The sequence below is a fragment of the Erythrolamprus reginae genome, chromosome 7 (genome assembly GCF_031021105.1).
Source record: "Erythrolamprus reginae isolate rEryReg1 chromosome 7, rEryReg1.hap1, whole genome shotgun sequence".
NCBI lineage: Eukaryota > Metazoa > Chordata > Lepidosauria > Squamata > Dipsadidae > Erythrolamprus > Erythrolamprus reginae.
The window spans coordinates 53,230,338-53,250,128 of record NC_091956.1 but is presented as its reverse complement, the minus strand read 5'-3'; the positions used below and the strand labels follow the sequence as shown (position 1 = coordinate 53,250,128).

At 35.0% G+C, this 19,791-nt stretch overlaps 2 protein-coding genes across 3 annotated transcripts in view; one reads left to right on the top strand and one right to left on the bottom strand.

Moving 5' to 3' along the window:
• CCDC110 (coiled-coil domain containing 110) overlaps positions 1–4,966 on the top strand; it is a 14,875-nt gene extending 9,909 nt beyond the window's left edge. The window contains exons 3-5 of the mRNA XM_070757549.1: positions 649–747; positions 1,858–3,862; positions 4,920–4,966. Coding sequence (XP_070613650.1) covers positions 649–747; positions 1,858–3,862; positions 4,920–4,966 — 2,151 coding nt within the window. The remainder of the gene's footprint in view (positions 1–648; positions 748–1,857; positions 3,863–4,919) is intronic.
• The window catches only part of CFAP96 (cilia and flagella associated protein 96), a 20,447-nt gene extending 704 nt beyond the window's left edge, over positions 1–19,743 (bottom strand). Inside the window, exons 1-8 of one of the 2 annotated variants that reach the window (XR_011559621.1) lie at positions 19,247–19,719; positions 18,138–18,292; positions 16,891–17,113; positions 13,932–14,069; positions 13,760–13,835; positions 12,881–13,060; positions 11,696–11,868; positions 10,367–10,473 (exon numbers count right to left, since the gene is read on the bottom strand). Coding sequence is in view for 1 of the 2 variants with exons in the window: in XM_070757564.1 (XP_070613665.1) it covers positions 10,425–10,473; positions 11,696–11,868; positions 12,881–13,060; positions 13,760–13,835; positions 13,932–14,069; positions 16,891–17,113; positions 18,138–18,237 (939 nt within the window). In the remaining variant the exon portion in view is untranslated. Of the gene's footprint in view, positions 1–9,129; positions 10,474–11,695; positions 11,869–12,880; positions 13,061–13,759; positions 13,836–13,931; positions 14,070–16,890; positions 17,114–18,137; positions 18,293–19,246 lie in introns of those variants that run through there. The other variant, XM_070757564.1, reaches the window with a different exon arrangement.
• Between the last annotated feature and the right edge of the window lie 48 nt (positions 19,744–19,791).

Here is a 19,791-nt window from a genome sequence, read left to right as displayed (position 1 = left end):
TTCTCAAGACTCTTCTAATAAACATCTGGCATTGAACTGCCCATTTCTAAATAAGGACTAGCCCACAGCCCCTTAGCCTGAAGCAAATGGCAAAAGGAAATGGAATTCAAAACACGTAAAGCATTTGAAAAAGGAACCAGGCCAAATATGCGAAGGCAAACAAGAAAAAAGCAAAAAGCTCTCCTTCTCAAGAATTAAAATTACCACCTTGTCCTGGAAGAGCAGAGCAGTTCCTTCAAAGACTTTTCCACAACATATTGTAGATGTGCAGTCACTGGTGATCCCACCAGGGCTGTTCTCTACTTCCAAGACTTTGCCCTCTTATTAAGTATAGTTAGTACAGAGGAATAGAAGTACAGAAGCTAGAAAAATGTGGTTTTATTCAGGAAGAATTTAATATGTTTATGAGTGTTTATTGTTAAACATATCAAGTTGTACATAGATTATATTGAGTAGTCAGAAATATCACTACTGTCCATCCAATAAGCACCAGATAATTTCTTCAAAGCTGAGTCTCTCCGAATGCAGTAGGATCTACTTTTAAATTGGCAGAGTTAAGCAAAAATGAATATCAGAATAACTTACAATCATAATTCAAATCATAAAAGGAAATCAGGATAGTTTAATTGTTCATTTGTGTTTATTCAGGTTCAAACTGAAATTCATGATATACTTAATAAAAATCTAACTGATATGAAAAGTCCAGACAATTTAATTTTTCCCACCACATCTATCAACATTACTACGGTATGCTCCTTTTTTCCCCCTTACTAGTAAATACTTTGTGTATTAAAAGCTGTGCACTGTTGTTCTGGGAAAACTAAGAATCAAACTTTTTTTAAAATTGGAATCATTCATCCATCACTTTTAATCCAAACAAACATTTGTATGTAGTATGTAGTTCTATATAATAGATTATAGCATAATGTTTTGAATTGTCCTGAGCAATCCAATTCTTTTTCATGTCTTCTACGGTGGTTCTGGCAGCCTAATAATTACAAAGGTTAATACATTGCTCATTATTTTTGTAATTAATTTGTCTCTTTAAATAACGATGTATAATTAATTATTATTAATTAAATGTGTATGCCACCCACTCCCAAAGGAGTGGACTCTGAATGCCTCATTTGCACAATGAGCCCTGTGAATAATACAAAATAACTACTATTATAGGTGCTACCACCTGATACCTTCCTGGAATATTGGTAAGGCCCGTCAGCATACGATTCCAGAGGGTGCTTGGTCAACATAAAAAAATGTTATTCTGTTAAATCTCAGCAGGTGTTAGTGTGTATAAAAACCAAAAAAGAAACTTCTGGGAACCAATGTGAGCCACATTGTTTTAAGAAAGAGATGTATATGTGCAAAAAAAACCCCAAAACCCACCAAGGGGGGAAATTAAGAAAACTGAATGAAGACTAGTTCTTCCAAGAATTAAACAAAACATTCTTCAATTATATTTTATGATACAATCAGCACTAACTATATTGGGGGGAAAGAATAGCTGATTCAACCTTTTCCTTAAAATCATTAGACACCGGGAAAAATGATGTAACAATAAGAGCAGTTCACCAATAAAATAATCTGCCTTAAAATGATGTTTAATAAACTATAGTACTTGGGTTATATTCTGTACTTTAAAAACTAGAGAAAAGCACCATAATTTAAAATAGTTTAAATTATTATTAGTAAGTATACAGATAATTAGAAAAAGATATAATTCTCACACTTTTATCTATTTTTTGCAAAGGGAGAAATTTTAAACGCAGCTATTGTTGCCAACTTATCAGCATTACTGAGCCTTGTTTCTTAAGCACTGAATGATATACTGATACACTATTTTCCTGTTCGTTTCAGCCAAGAGAATATCAAGAAGCTCTTTATTTTAAGAAGCAGCTTCATCCTGATAGGAAATCTGATACCAGTCATGGTTCAGAAAATAAGTTCAGCTCTGAATTTAAAAACAGGATTCTAAACAAATACAAAGCCACTGGAGTATCAGAAAACCATACCCAAGAATCTAGGAACAAAGCTATTCTCTCTTTAAATAACGATGATGACATTAAGAATTTTGCCAACAGCACTTTTTCTCCATCATGCATTGGTTTGGGCTCAGAAAAGTTGACGCATCTTAGATTATTAAAAAAATACAATGAACACAAACCGTCCACAGTATTCCATAACTATGAAGGGGAAGAATCTTTATCAGATAATGTAAGTCCTTTCAAAGATTTAAAAGAGGAAGATAAAAAGGCTAGTAGACATGAATTGTCACATATCCTTGAACTTCATAACTCTAACAATGTCTGTTGTAAAGACAACGATTCTGGTTATTTATCAGAACAGGATTTAATAGAAAAAATGGTAGATATGTCAAATTATGATTTTAAATTGAGGAGATTTTCAGAACGGGGCAGTTCAACAGATGAGTTTCAAACAGTTACTGCATCATCTTCAGAAAATTATCAAAGTACACTGAAAGCATCAGGCAAGGACAAATATAAGAATAAAGAACATCTCATGAAAGACAGTGCATCTGACAAATTGCAGATAAATCTATTTTCCAAAGTACTAAAAAAAAATGAAACACAGCTGCTTAAGTCAAACCAAGAGTTCCAAAATTATGTGGATTTGGAATTCTCTGATATAAATTCTGTACCTGATGATTATGCTGAAAGCCGTAGACTTTTACATTTGCCATTGGGAGAGTCTGACCATTGTCAGAAAAAAGAGTTGATTCTACATGAAGACATGAAGATTCAAATGAAACCGCTTGCTGATGTTATACAGTGTCTGACAGAGCAAAATTCAAAATATCAGAATCAAATTAAGGAATTGCATGATGAAAATAATAACCTTCAAGGGAAATTAGTTAAGTCAGATGGAGACAGCAAGGAATGCCTGAAAGAATTAAAGCGATTACTGAAGAAATGCAAAGAACTTCAACAGCAAAAGTTAGCACTGGAAGAAAAGCAGGATCAGCTATATGATCAAAATCAGCGGATAATGAGAGATGTAAATTATTTTCAGAAGAAAGATCAAAAAGCCCAGGAAAGTTTGGCTATTTTATCAAAAGAAAAAAGTAATCTCATTGCAACTTTACAGTCTTTTGAAAATAAAGTCTTAGTACTTCAAGAAGAAAAAAAGACATTAGGAGATGAAATCTGCCAACATAAAGAAGAAAAACAAATGTTAAGAAAAGAGCTTGGACAAAAACAGAATGAGATACAAAAAATGAAAGAAAATGAGAAGATTGCAGTATCAGATATGGAAGCTGTTCTTAGGATGTTGCAGTCATTTAAAGATGAAAAACTGAATTGTGATAAAACATTACTTGTGGCACTGAGTTCTCAAAAAGCGCTGGAGAAAGAACTCCAGGATGCCCAGGTAGACAAAGCTCAAGTTGAGGAAAAGCTGCTAACTGAACGTAAAAATGCAAAAATAGAAAATGGAGTTTTGAAAACTACTTTATCCAATACTGAAAGAGAATGTGACCGACTAACAGCCATGATAACTACCATTACGGAAGACAATAAGGTTCTCAAGAAGCAGCTGAATGAATTTAAACAGGATACCTATGAATGTAAGCATAAAATAAGACAACTGAGTGAAACACTCTTACTAAAAGAAAATGTAACACGTTCTATAGAGAATGAAAGAGATGCACTGAGGTTTGAAGCACAGCGTCTTCAAAAGAACAATGCTAACCTCAAAGAGCAAGTGACTACTATGGCCAATGAACAATATAAGCAAGAATGCAAATCTAGAAGCCCAAAGAAAAATGATTTCTCTCTAGATTCTACTGAAATTTGTGAAGAAATATCTAGGTATCAACATATTTCTTTAATGCACGATCTACCAGGTAAATTTTGCTATCTCATATATATTTTAAGAGCCCTCGTGACATAGTGGTTAAAGTGCAGTATTGCAGGCAAACTCTGCCCACAGTCAGGACTTCAATCCTGACTGAACGCAAGGTTGACTCAGCCTTCCATTCATTCTTCTGAGGTTTGGAAAATGAGGACCCAGATTGTTGGAGGCAATATGCTGACATTGTAAACTGCCCAGAACATACTGTAAAGTACTATGGGCTGATATATAAGTCTAAGTGTTGTTGCTAAAATATATATTTTAAGTTAAACTCTTACTTAAATAAATTTGAATAATTAATTAACTTGATTTAATAATTAAATAATTATTAAATTAAGTATTAAATATAAAATTGTTCTTATATTTTCTTATATGAAGAATACAGTACTTAAGCTAAAACTGTGGGGAAACTAATTCCAATATTAATATATCAAGCTGAAGAGACTCAGCATCATATTCAGCAGAGCTTTTTTCATTCATATGCATACAAATGCTTAATACTTTTCTGTTCATATGCATACAAATGTACACACAAATCAAGGTGAACCAACCATGACCTTTAGGGGGAAATTTAGCCAGGTACTACTCCCCTTTAGCCAGGCAGAAAGATAAGTAGGAAGGCCTTATGGGCTGTTTTCTGCAAACTGTCAAAGTTATTTTTGTGCATGTCCAATATTGAGAACTGAGAATGTGGGGAATATTCATACTGACCTTTTTTATATATATCTAGACATTTTAAATTAGGGAAGTAAAGTTTTCACAAAAGTAACCAATCAATATTTTGTAAGAGATTTCTAAAGCTCTAGTTATACTTAAATGTAAAGTTCTGGCAAGGAAAGAGTTTTAGATGACCTACTGAACTAAATGTAGAATATACCATGTACTGTATTTTAATCACTAGAAGGCATATGAATGTAAGAACTATTATAAGGAATGAACAAGCATTCATAACTCAGATAACATTTTAACACTATTGCTGTATAGATTTGTTGCTATCACAAATTGCCTCCTTTGATTTTGTTTGTAAAGAAAACTGTCTTTTTTTCTAGGCAGCTCCAGGCAAACTCCATCAATCAATTCTTCAAAGACACTATAATAAAACATCTTTGAAACCTGTTAAAAATTCTTATCTAATTACTATCACTTTTCTATATATTGAAAAATGCATATATTAGAAACATATCAAATATATCTTTGCCAAAAAAGTTTATATTATATCATTGTAGCTCTTCCAATAGCTCTATCCAATTAATTGATGCTCAGTTTAACTAACAGATATGCTCATATGCTCATAACTGATGAAAATATTTTCTACAGAATCCTTTTCATGACAACTGAAAAGTGAGTCCAATTGAGTTTCATGCGACATAAATGTATATAAAGTATACATTTATAAAGTATAAAGTAGACATAAAGTATAATTCTACATAAATGTGCATAAAAAAACAGGTTTGTTGCTAAAGCTAAAACATTACTGCATTAACAGATTAGGTTTTTTGTTAAGAAATTATCTAGAAGAGGTAGATGAAACTTTGATTCCAAAATTTGATTGTGATAATTCAATCAAAGGAAACTATTTTAGTTTTCTGAATTAAAAAAAAACACTGAAAAATTTGAACTACAGTACTTAGATATGGCTACACATGCTCAGAAACAGAATATTTCAGATTCAAAAATCAAAATTGTACTAATACTGTACTCTAATTTACTGATGTTATAATTGAAGTAATTTAATATATTAAACAAAAAGATATTTTTCATATTTTTAAGAAAATATATCTTGCAAATTTTTGGGAAAGGTTGATAAACATACATGTGCACAGACCAAGGAACCAGTGAGTTGACCAGTTCTTTGGCACTTCTCCAGATAAGGAGAAGATAGATGATTGACCATACGTGCTCCAAATGGCAACTCTAATTAACGGTCTTAATGAAAAAGTATTTTAAAATAATTATTTTCCTTTAAATGATAGACCATGAAAGATACACATTAATATTTTCATTGCCTTCAATCTACTGATATCTGGATCAGGACATTTTTATAGAATCAGTCTCAAGAATCGAGGCTCAATATCACAGATACTTATTCATAAATTATTACTTATGTATAGAAAATTTCTTATTATAGATATCTATGTCAATATATATACAGAAGGACTTCCACTCAAGAAGCTGTCTGTCCCATTAATGTCACTAACAAAAAACATAGTTCCTAAATTAGCATACATGACTCATAGCCAGTATTAGGATAACAGCACTGTGAAGTACAGTAATACCTCATGATACGAACTTAATTGGTGCAAGGAGGAGGTTCATAAGACGAAAGGTTCGTAAGACGAAACATTGTTTCCCATAGGAAACAATGTAAAGTCAATTAATCCGTGCAACCAAAAAAACCCCCGCAAAAAAACGGCTTTCGGCGACTGCTGGGAAGCCGCGCGGCTGTTTTAAAAGGTGACAGCCGGCCTGGGGGGCTTCCCAGCACCCCCCGAACCCGGGTTCGGGGTTCGGGGGGGTGCTGGCAAGCCCCCCAGGCCAGCTGCGACCTTTTAAAACACCCGCGCCGCTTCGCAGCTGTCTCCTGAAGCCGAACGCTAAAGCCGAACTTCCACGTTCGGCTTCGGGAGACAGCTGCGAAGCGGCGCGGGTGTTTTAAAAGGTCGCAGCCGGCCTGGGGGGCTTGCCAGCACCCCCCTGAACCCGGGTTCGGGGTTCAGGGGGGTGCTGGCAAGCCCCCCAGGCCGGCTGCGACCTTTTAAAACAGCCGCGCCGCTTCCCAGCTGTCTCCTGAAGCCGAACGCTAAAGCCAAACTTCCGCGTTCGGCTTCGGGAGACAGCTGCGAAGCGGCGCGGGTGTTTTAAAAGGTCGCAGCCGGCCTGGGGGGCTTCCCAGCAACCTCCCGAACCGAACCTGGGGTTCAGCAAAATTTTGCCTCTTCTTACGAACTTTGTTCGAGTTACGAACCGGCGTTCGGGAGGCTTCTGGGAAGCCCCGCCGCCCGGCTGTCACCTTTTAAAACAGCCGCGCGGCTTCCCAGCAGTCTCCGAACGCCGGTTCGTAACTCGAAAAAAGTTCGTAAGAAGAGGCAAAATTTTTCTGAACACCGGGTTCGTATCACGAGTTGTTCGTAAGACGAGGGGTTCGTATCTTGAGGTACCACTGTACTTTTAATTTTCAAAACACCTAACCAGAGGTAATCTGATAAATATTAGGATTCAGAGAATTTTATATATACACACATATAATTTTGTTGAATGGAAGCAATCATTTTCAATGTACAGTATTTGTAAAACTTAAATGAAAAATATAGTGTATGTACATGTGTATCTATGCATAGATATACTAACGTTTGAAAAATAATTGATGCCATGAAGATTTTGAAATACATCTAAAACAAAAAAGATATTTCCTTCTCCCAATTTTCCTTTTTCTCCCAATTAAATTCCTGTGAGAGTATAGAAGGCCTTATCTCCTTGCGCTTTACAGTAGTTGATTTCTAATTTCCCTTGCCCAGTACATCCCGTCTTATTCTTATGAATTTTGTTCCAAAATTTAAGGATATTTTTCTGTAAATGCTGAAGGGTACATTACAATGACAGCAAATTATTTATATTTTCAAAATAATGAATTAATTCATGTTCAAATCTGAACATGAATTATTTGAACCTATTCAAATCAGGACAATTCCACATTTAAATAGGAAACTAGTTCAGCTTACACATGTTCCTAAGAATAAATACCATTGAATTCTAGGTTTTTAAATTAAAGTACATGCAAAGAACTATCTTGAAAGAATAATGGAAAGAAGTATAGATATAAAAGGATTAATTTTTAGTAGGAAGTTAACATCAAAAGACTATGATCTTTTAATTTTCATTTTGTAAATAATGGAGAAGAGATTACATCATTATATTAAATTTCATATGTAAATTTCAAATTCTGAATGATCTTGTAGAGACTGGACCATTGCTATCAGTAGTTACCACTTTTTATCATCAATGACTCAGCCTTCCATCCTTCCGAGGTGGGTAAAATGAGGATCTGGATTGTGGGGGCTATATGCTGGCTCTGTTAAAAAGTGATTTTGCTAACATATTGTAAGCCGCACTGAGTCTAAGAAGAAGGGAGGCATTAAATTTTTTTTAAAAAAAATGAAAAAAAATAAATGCACTCTTATTTGAGGGACTTTACACAAGTATGTTTTATGAAGATTATTTCTATCTTTCAAGGGCAATCTCTGGTCATTAATGTCTTCTATAAACTAAGAAGTAAGAGCACACAATGACCCTTAGGTTATATATTAGACTTTCTGTGTACTACATAAAAGCTACTTAGGAATACATTCTGAAGGCATTTTTAAGTTATCCTTTACCTAGGGAAAGTTTATACTATATTCTAAGGTCTATACAGAAATCACATCTAGATAGCAATTTCCTTAGAACTTAATTTGTTTTAACTAATTCCCCAACATTTCCAATTTGCTACAGTATGGAAAGATTGCTGAAATCCAAACAACGCTGGAAGAAGAATTCAGTATAGAGACAAGTCATGGCAAAGTCAAGAATCACTATAGTACTTTTACAATCAGATGTTCCAATGCCATTACTGGTGACTTGGATTTCCCTGTTAATGTGTGGAAGAAATGCTTTGAAATTCTGAACAAAGATTTTAAGAAAAATATATTTCTGACTGTTCAATTTAAGAACTCAACTCAAGAATAGCTATTGGATTAACTATTGGATTAAGACTAATTTGGATTAACTGTCGTAAATTAAACAACCACAGAAGCAGAAATTAATTTGTGGTTTTAAATAGGTAAGACAACCTCATTCATGTATGTATACATAAATATACAATAAAAGCAATAGCTTTTCTGATAAAATTGAATTTCAACTAATGTATTCAAATTTAAACCAACTTTCATTTAAACCTCTTTAAATAAAAATAATGCTCCTTAATGCTGTTATGTGTTATTATTTTAATAAAGCAGAACAAATTTTAAAAAGACAAAGGTTTGTTATGCAAACATCTTAGTTAATCATATGAATTTTAATCAATTAAAAGTAATTTATATGTGTGTGTGTGTGTGTGTTTATGTCGGATCACCCTGGTATATTGAAGGAACGTCACAGCTCCTTTTTGCCTCTAGGCCCAACCCAGGACCATTTCAAGGCAGTTAATTTATTCATAGCCGACAACTACATTCTGTATAAAAACATTTGATACATACATATATATATATATATAAGAAGAGATTCTTTTTTCACAGGGAGAATGTTTTATTTGTGATAATGGATGCCAACTAAATTCTTGTATCAGTGCAATATATAAACCATTAGCAATATTTCAATCAGTAATATCATTTTAAAACAGTCATAAGCACTTTAACCTATCAGTAGATAGCCCAATTCTGTACAATTCTGCTTAAGAGCTAATCCCACTAAAGTCCAGCTGAAACTCAAATTTCATTGCATTATCTTCAAAGCTGGTACATCTTGTCCCTAGATTGGAATTAGAATGTAACAGTCATATGTGATAATTCAGCACATACACAATATGCCAGTATATGTCTATTTAGAAAGAACTTGCAATGATTTCAATGGGTTTATTCCACATGTGCACAGGATTTAGCTTTAACATAGAAAAACTTCTGTTGGATCCGAAATACTTGAGCAATCTACCATCCTATTTCTTACAGGGAACAATCATTAGCCAGCAAAAATGCTCATATGAAAGAAAGGGAACATGCCTCTATGCTTCCCAAAACTCGTATTTGGAAACAGATAACACTTATTTGTTATCTAGAGATAAAATACAGGCATTACAGACTAAAATTGATTTTTTTAGTTCTTTTCACTTCCGCCACAAACTTGGATTTGATAACTCACTGGATGACTTTTAATGCACGGTATTGAGAGGCAGCAAAAAGAAAACATGGGACTTTTTACCCGCTGTAAATCATCGGAAGCTCTAAATTGGGAAAGGAGGCTAGCAAATCTAATTCCAGACAGTGATACTATGACGTTAAATTCTCAGCTTTCATTTTAAATGTCTGAAGAATATTTATTTCAATGTAGAGTTTGTCAGGCTATTAGTAATTTTCATTCAAATTCATTTTAATAGAGCAATTACAATTCAGAGAAGTTTATTTTAATATAGCAATTATTTAATGATTACGTTAGATAAAAAAGAGGATAATTATAAAGAATATTATTTGTTCTTTTCATGGCTGAAAAATAACTTCATCAAAAAAATCCAAATACCATCCAATATACACAACATAAATAACATATCAAAATTTAAATTACATTTTATACATATCATCAATCATTATATCAATATATTATATATAAAGTTCTGATATAAATATCAATTATATTTTATATAACTATCAAATAGTTATAATTGATAACTATACAATCAATTATTTCTTATAAAATGAAGGCAGATAATTATATCTGACACCTTTCCCTCAGCCACAAAAGTTTTATTTACTTGAGCTGTTATTGTTTGCAGTCCAGAAACTTCATTCATTCACTTTGCTTTTGTGCAGCTAATATGACATCACACGGGGATTCGTGTAATTAGTTACATTTAATGACCTGAAATGTAAATACAATAATGTGTCACAAGACTTAGTTGACATACCGTATGTTCTATTTTGCACAGATAAAAATTTCTTTCTCAAGTGTGCCTGAAATCTATTCTGCATTTTATGAATTTTCAGTAATATTCTAATTCAAGTTTAATTTTTTTTCTTTAAATAAATACAGCACTTTTTTTAGCACAGATCCTATGAAGCAGCCATTGACCAAAACACTTTTCTGTTTTTCAGTCAGTTGCCCAATATGGCAATATTTTACCTCTCAAAGTCATATATTCTATCATATTAATTATCATCACACTTCTTTGGTATTTAACAAAAAAGGACAAAGCGAGAAAGAAGATAGGCATATGTGTGAGTCTATGTGCTTGTGTTTTATAAAAAAACCCAGTAAATTGACAGGACTCATTCATTTGCCTGAATAAAAATATGCTAGGCACTCTTCATGTTACATCCAGTTCATTAAAGTTTTGATTGACTTATCAGGTTCTTGGATAAGCTATTTTTTAAAGTGAAGTATGTTCAACTCCTGTTCTCCCAGATGTTTCCATTGAGAAACCACAAACAAGCACATTTCTTGAACTTCAAGCCTTGGAGATATTTAAAGCAGCTTTAAAAAGATTGATATTAAGTACAAATATTAAACATAATCTTCCATTTTTGTGAAAAAACTGGCCAAAATGGCCCAAAAAATGGGGGCATTTTTGCCAGCACGCAGCAGCTCTCTGTAGGCTTCTCAGACCCTTTGCCCCCCGAAAAAACGGGTGAAAAGTGGTCCTTTAAAAAAAAAGAAGGTAAAAATGGGTATTTTTGCCATTCCCCAACACTCATGAGCTCTCTGCAGGCAGGGGGAAGGGCTTCAAGACAGCAAAAAAAAAAAAGGCTGCATTTGGTGTATACACTTCCACCTTTTGCGGAGGGGGGAAGGTGCATTTTATACTCTGAAAAATATGGTAAATCAGAATTCCACATTTAATTAAACAGCTTTAATTATTCTATTATTTATCAGCATCAGGGTTCAAGCTTCAACTATATAAAATAGAACAAGAACGCTTCAAAACATCTGAAAAAATTAAACACATTTCACTTCCCACTGAGTAAATAGAAAGAGAATCTTCACAGAGCATTATATAGAAATTAAGATAAGAGTTTACCAGGTTGCAGAATATCTACTGCAGAGGTTTCCTAGAAATTAAACACTGAAATTTGTCAATACTTACTTTTCAATGTTTAAGGCCATAATACTTCTTACTGGTCTACTCTTAGTTCCAGGATTAGGGTGAAATATTTTTCCTTGTTTATTAGTTGTGGAAATTCTAGGCATTCTAACGCCATATGGGTCTGTAGAATGAAGTGGAAATGGATCAAATGTGCCTGCTTTCATTCCTCCTGGCTAAAAGAACAAGAAGAAATGTTAAATATTGCAGACTTTGAATACTTCATCCATACAAAACTCAAATATGAATTTAGCAGCACTCTGAGCTGGGTACAAAGTAATATGAAAGTCCACTTCAGGTATACCACCTAATTTCTTTTCACAGAAAATCACAAAATGACAGTCTTACAAGAGTTGGTCTCAAGAATATAAACAGTCCTGCCCTGAATTATATTTGGTCATGACACAACTACAAAAAGCAGGATTACAGACCAGGATAGGGGGGGAATCATGAAAGAGGTGACTGTTGTATTATTGTATTATTGCCAAGATAATAGTGTAAACATGAACAAGTAGTAAAAAAAAACCCCAAGCTTAACTTAAAGGAATCTTTATCATTATAATGTAGCATTTGAATTTCAATATTAGCTAAATACCGTACTAGGTGACCTTAGTTAACATAGTAATATCTTACTTTTCCTGCAAGATATATTTATGCTATTTTTACAACAACACTCTGAGGGAAATCTACAGTATTTCTGAACAGGACTTCAGCCTTTGTACATAGGATGGCCAAGCCAAGTTGAAGTTTGGTCTACTACATACTTTGCTTTAGCCACACCCAGATGTAAAATTAAGGAAGGAATCCTGATTCATACAACACATTAAGCATGAGAGTGATTATTTGATTTTGGTTTATCACAGATTAACACTGCGGAATTTCTCTCTTTTTTTGCTGATTTTGTTTCTAATTATGTTTTTTTAGATCTGCACGTCATAAAGGAAGGGGTTCCAGGATGGGCCACTTCTTGGATCTCTATTTGGATTAAATCTGAAAAAGCTATGATGATTCCATAATTAGGATGAGTACATAGATGTGCCGTTTTCCAAAACTGATTAGGTTCTATTTCCCCCCAATAAATATAGCCCTTTACATTGCAGTAAATATCACACACAACCTCCTTTCATTGCTAAACGAAAATATCTTCAGTAAAAATTTATTGAGAAGTTTGACTATTATCAAGCACACCTTTTTAGCTGGAGAACTTGGCTTAAAAGGATGTGGAATGAGTATTTTTTCAGGTGGCTTTTTTGGTGGAGGAATCGGTCCTTCGTCATGGTAAGGATTAGTATCGAAATATTCCCGGGGGAAAAGATTTAGCTTGAATGGTCCACCTTTCATCAGATTGTGATGTTCTTCAGATATTTTCTGGGCAAATTAGAAATGGAAAATGTCACATTGGGCTCTTCAACTCCTTAACCAAAACTAGGAGCAAGATTAAGGCTGCAAATCTTTGTTCACATATTTCAGGATAAACTCAACATAGCTGTAATTATTCTTGAGCAAACTTACATGGCATTGCATTTCTGAAATTATGAATGCAATATGATAGGAAATTAGTACTAAGGAGCATTAGAAATATCAAGCCAAATATGTAGAAGGCAGGACCTTGGACATCATAACATCAAAGCAAGTATGTACAAGAAGGAAATTCACTGAAGTAATAAAAAAGCAGCATGACTTTCCCTTTCTTCACCACTTAAAAGGGTTTTTTAAAACAGGCTTCACATTAAGGATAAACCCATATTTGGCTCTAATACATACCACTTCTAGGACAATCACTATAACTTTTTTAACTAATGAAGTTAATCTTAACAGAGAAAGCTGCAAAAGCCCACAATCCAACCATTAAGTGTATTGATGCTGTCAAAAATTACTATCAAGATTGAGAAAATAATAAATTAATGGAACATATATTGAAATAATATACTAAATGTATTGTTATTTATCAAATAGAGGTTAATGATATATACTTTTATAGCATAGTACCAAATAAAGTCCAATTAGAAGGAGTATGATATGTTATCAACCTAGATAAAATAAAACAGAAATCCAATTGAATTTTACCTTAAAATTTATCCTTCCTATGTCAAACAATTCAACTGAATGTGTATATGGTTTACCTATGGTGAGATTTGGATACCTAGATACAGAAATAAAACAGTGATAGCAGCAACATTCAACTATCTCTTCCCTTTAAAAAAGATATATTTCATATTATAATTCTAGAAAGTTTTACCCATAGCCCGTTCCTTTCTTCCCTGGACTGGTGTAAAGATTTTTCCCTGGTTGAACATATGCAATCTTATCTTTAAACTGAGCACTGAAGAAGGGACATGGACCACTTATTGTTCCGTAGTAGGTTCCTCTGCCACACCTGAAACATAGAAAGAATTCAGAGATTAGCATTTTCTATGTTCTATTAAATATTACATATGCAAGTAACATAACATGCATACATGTCTATAGTCAAAAATACATCTACCTACTTCATTTGGCCTTAATTCCAATTAAATATAAATATTACCCCTTTAATGTACTGTATTTTTTTAAAAATAGGGCAGTCACTCTTAATAGAACAGGTACACTAGGATTGTCACTTGTTTATCTGAAGCAAACATATTTTATACATACACACACATATATACATATACATACACACACACATATTTATATTTGTTTTTCTAGATTTTCACGGGTAGAGGTATGAAGGTCTTGGCATATTCAGTTTTCTTCCCGTGTAAGTTTTATTATTCTTTTGTTGTAGTGTTCAGTTTTGGAAATTAATTTAGTTCTTTCCAAAACTGAACACTACAACAAAAGAATAATCATGGAAGCCATTGAAATAGAAAAACATCCCACAATATGAATAAACGTGACGATACCTGACGCCTACCAGACATCTGGAAACTAGGCCTTATCAACAAACATATCCCAGCCATGAAAACTGACACCAGACCCAGAACAACACAGGATGCCACCACCAATCACCCTCACCAGACCCAACCCACACCCACCCTAGAGACAAAATACACCCGGAAGCCAAACCACAGCAGCGCCTCCAACTGCTGTACCTCTCTCCGACATGCACGCAAAGCAAACTGACACACACCATAAACATATGATCAGACCTCAAACTCGCAGCCAAACCAAAACCCGGGATGTTACACCACAAACATACATTACAAAACAGCTGACTAGTCTGCAGGCTCCAACTGCCACAACTACTCAGGATATCACCCCTAATCTGCAAACATCAATTAATCTGCATACATCAATTGCATCAATTACTCAAGGTGTTACCCCCACCAACAAACCAGGAAGTGTCAACACAGCTTGCAGCAGCTGAGCCAACACTCCACACCCACCCACCAGTATTTATAGAGGGAAGGCAGCTCAGATTACGCTTTGTTCGCCTTAGCATAAAGCCGAAAGCACCAGCCTGAAGATGACGAGTGGGACCTTTTTGAAACATCACCAGGAATCTCTGAAACTTATTTTATTTATTTATTCGATTTTTATGCCTCCCTTCTCCTTAGACTCAGGGCGGCTTACAACATGTTAGCAATAGCACTTTTTTAACAGGACTAGGCTATTGTCCCCACAATCCGGGTCCTCATTTTACCCACCTCGGAAGGATGGAAGGCTAAGTCAACTTTGAGCCGGTGATGAGATTTGAACCGCTGACCTTCAGATCTACAAGTCAGCTTCAGTGGCCTGCAGTACAGCACTCTACCTGCTGCGCCACCCCGGTTCATACGGGAAGAAACCCGAATATGCCAAGACCTTCATACCTGTACCCATGAATATATATATATATTTGCTTCAGATAAACAAGTTACAATCCTAGGGTACCTGTTCTATTAAGAGTGACTGCCCTATCTTTAAAAAAATACATTAAAAGGGTAATGATATTTATATTTAATCGGAATTAAGGTCAAATGAAGTAGGTAGATGTATTTTTGAATATATACATGAATATATACGTTCCAAGATCGCCCGCGAAAGTCAAATTTCTGCGAAGTAGAGATGCTCCCTTTCTTTCCTTCCTTCCTCCTCCATTCCTGGTTTTACTTACCCCCAGAACCCACAGGGGCAACAGGGCGGCAAGCAGGGGGCTTTGCTGCGCTGGCTGCGGCGGCGGGCAGCAGTAAGGCTCAGCTTCAATTGGAGCGTACTAACGCTCCAAGAATTAAAGGGGTGGGATTGGAAGGCTGGGGCGGAAACAGAGCTTTTATTTAAAGAAGCGGGACGGCTGAGGTGGAGGGGGGTAGGAGGAGAGTTAAAACGCAGTGCTGTACATCGGGCAGCCCCAGAAAACCCTTAGTGTGCAAAAAAACTGCAGAGCATTTTTTGAAAAACCATGGTATAGACTTTTTGCAAAGTTCGGACCCGCGAAAATCAAGGGAACATTGTATATTCGTATGTATATACTGTATATGTATGTACATATATATCTATGTATTACATACATATATATACATACACACACACACATTGGATTCTGTTTTACAGTAAATAGATTAGATTAAGTAGGCAGTCCTCAGGCCATGCTCAGTCCCTTGAATCATTCTTGCAGTTTCTGGAACACCAAAAACTCTGCATTAAAAAAAAACCAAAAGGGCAAAACAGGTGCACTGTCTACATTCTTTTGGCTAAAATCACCCCACAGACTTCCAAAATAATTGTTTAAAATGAGAAATGAGCCATGCTCTCTTTGATTATGTCACCATGCTACTGTCACGCTTTATATCATATTTGGTTACCTTTGTTTAGAAAAACCAACCAAAAAACCCCAATGGATGATTCCCTAACCAGAGAAAAATTGTCTATCTCTGCTTAGGTAAGCATTCCAATGTAATTCTGCATTTCTCTACCTGAATTCATTCATAATACTAAGCCAGAAGCAGGCAAATTAAATCTGGTTCTTCCTGATCATGCTAAACAGTCAACAATAAGTTGGATTCATACCCTGTGTCTTATAGTGTTTCATTTTCCTTTAGTGTGATATGTGAACCTAGTCACTGGTTTGCATAGGTTGAGTATGCTTTTTAAATAATGGCTCCCAAAAATTGTAGGGATGTGTATTGTCGAACTATAGAATAATTGATAGCTTATTTATACAAGTATTTTGTATATTTTTTGCAAATACTGTACAGGGATTGTATATTACAGTGCTGGCTTTTTTTAGAACTTACGGAAATTTATCTCCATTACTGGGAAGAAAGGGTCTGGCTCCCAGGTTTTTTTTTGCCTCAGCCAATCGGTATCTTCTCCTTAACTGAACGGGATTTGAATAACTTTCACCATCAAAAACTCTTGAAAACTGAGGGTCAAAATATCCTGCTTGGGTGGCTCCTTTCTCTTTATTACCTCCTGGTAGCATTTGTTTATTCTTGCTTGCAGCTTCATTAAAAGGGCCTTTAAAATAAGGGAACAATTTCAGCATAGATTCAGTCATTTGTTTTAATTCTGTCATAGGGAAAATAGCTTAGAAACTGTATGAAAATGTCAATTACATCAGAAATTGACTTTGACTCAAGGAAGGTGGTATTTTGCTTCATTTTGCGCGTATACTGTTTTGAATCTGAATTTGAAAACATGAATTGTTTTTAATACTTGTTCTAAGAAGCAGATTTCAATACAAATCTTCATATGACCATTAAAAAAATTACAGCATGCTCAAGTTTGAACAGAAAAGTGTTTGTTCAAACCTGGCCTTTTCCCCAGAAATAGATGTTATAGATCAGAAAATCTACTGCACCATAGAATTAAAGAGAATACTCCTTTTCCAGGAATGTAAGAATCTCAATGCCTAAAGTATGGCTGATGAACTTACATAGAACATTTGAAAGAAACAACCAAGCAAAAACAAAATATATTGGTAGTTAAGACAGCATAAATTCTTAAATAATGCATATCAAGGAATGTGTTATTCTATCTGAAAACTTTTAACATCTGTTTCTAAAAAAAATATGCAAGAAAGGCAAGGGGGGGGGGAATCCAGTCCTCTAATAAACTACCCAAAACCCATTCCCACAAATCTGTAGAAAGAATCTAAAAAAATGAGAGCAATGTGTAAAATTAAAGCAATTAAGGGTAAATAATAAAGATAGCAAAGAATAAATAAGTATTTAGGAGTAATACAGTATACCAGTTTTCTAGGGAGGTACAGTAAAAACAGAAAATTATAGTGGTACCCTGAATAAATCAAATTAAATAAGTCATCTACATGTCAACTAAGTCATCTGTAATCATATTAGACATAATGATTATGCCAGTGCAGCTGCCTTGTATATTGTGAACATAACAACCATTCCATTTTAACTCTGTGTTCCTCCAACATGCTGAATTTGTCAAATGTAGCAAGGAAGACCTTTCTTGCAATAGAGAAAGGTCAATCCATGCTCCTATATTGCTGAATTGAATAGAAAAATGTACTTACGGTTAAATGGCGAGACATATTTATCTCCAATACTAATATATTCCATTTCGCTAAAGAGGCCAATCCTCTCCATGTCTGTTTTTCCCGTTTCAGAAGGCATGTTTACTTCTGTAGGACAACTTTTACTCTAGAAAATGTTTAAAGTCTTATGCTCCCTAGAAGAAATATACACATTAAAATGCTTCAGTCTTTGAAATACTGACTTTGATTATTTTAGTCCAGTGTTCCTAAAGAACTGATTTAAGTAAGACAGCCAAACTCAATATCCAATATGAAAAAAAATATATGAAGCCCTAGTTATTTTATTTTTTCTACCTTATTGACTTATTCAAATTCCAAATACAAAATAAAATAGAAGGGACATGTATCTGCAAAAGGATCCCTTATGTTATCTCTACTGCTTCTCAATATTTTTGCTCTGACCAAGTGTTGGTAGTATCCCTATCTAATTAAACGGTATATTTATTTTACAACTCATCATATGCTTCTCTGAAAAAGTGCTTTTCCAAGCAAGTTCAGAGCACAATGCAATAGATTTATTTTTAATTTTTTAAAATCACACTATAATAGAGCTTTTTATTATCAATTCATTGGAATATATTTATCCAACATTCTCATCAATATATGTCTGTAATCCCAAAAGAATTTTTAAAATTTGGAATTTTAAATCTAACCTAACCAAATAGACTGGAGTGCTTCTATCTAATCCTACCAGTTACCATAAATCTACAGCTGTGTCAGGTCTGGAAAACATAAGCATTTTGCATCCCTTTCACCAGTCCGCCCATGCCCTCCAGTCATGTATCAAGCTTGACAACAAAAACCAACAAAAATCTGCCTATGTTAAATTATTCGCTGCTTGCACCTAGCAAGGGTGCCTGCCTGGAATTTATTTATTTATTTATTTTGTCCAGTACAAATTGAAAGTTAAGGAGAATAAAAACGTGTAGTAGTAAATATCAGGGAAGGGATAGAAGAAGAGATATGAGAATAGAATACATCAATGAAGAGTAGAGGAAGGATATATAGATGGGAGAAGAGATATATAAAATATAGGAGAGACAATTGGACAGGGGACGGAAGGTACACTGTACAAGGCTGTGCCTCACCTTTCCCCCCCCTTCTTTTTGCAAACCAGCTTGCTGTACCTTCCCCCCAGCAAACTGTTGCAATTTCACGAAATCAAGACACAAATGCAACTTTGGAATCCCTCCGTCAGTCGAATTAAGATGTACACGCTTGCGCACGGAGACGACGCCTGGAAGCGAGGGCTTGCATAGGATATACGGAGAGTCAATTGGCCATTTCGGACCGCCCGCTCTTTCCTTTAACCTTTTGGTTTCCCCAGGCACTCAGACTGGCTGAAGGTGGGTCGGTCTGCAGCCAGAACTTGAAGGCGCCACCTTGCAAAAGGCTCCTCTATCGCTCCGCTCCGAGTCTGCCCGATAAAAAACCCAACCACTCCACTTTCCTCCCCTCTCCTCTCTCCCTAGGTTGGGTCAACAGCGAAGACCCCCACTCTCGCTTCACTCTCTCCAGCCCTCCATGATTACCGCGCTTAGTTTCTCCCGCCCTTGAAAACTCTTTGTTGATATACAGTTGCCATGGTTTCGAGGGGCGCCTCACTCCACCCCCTCCGGTGACGTCATCACGC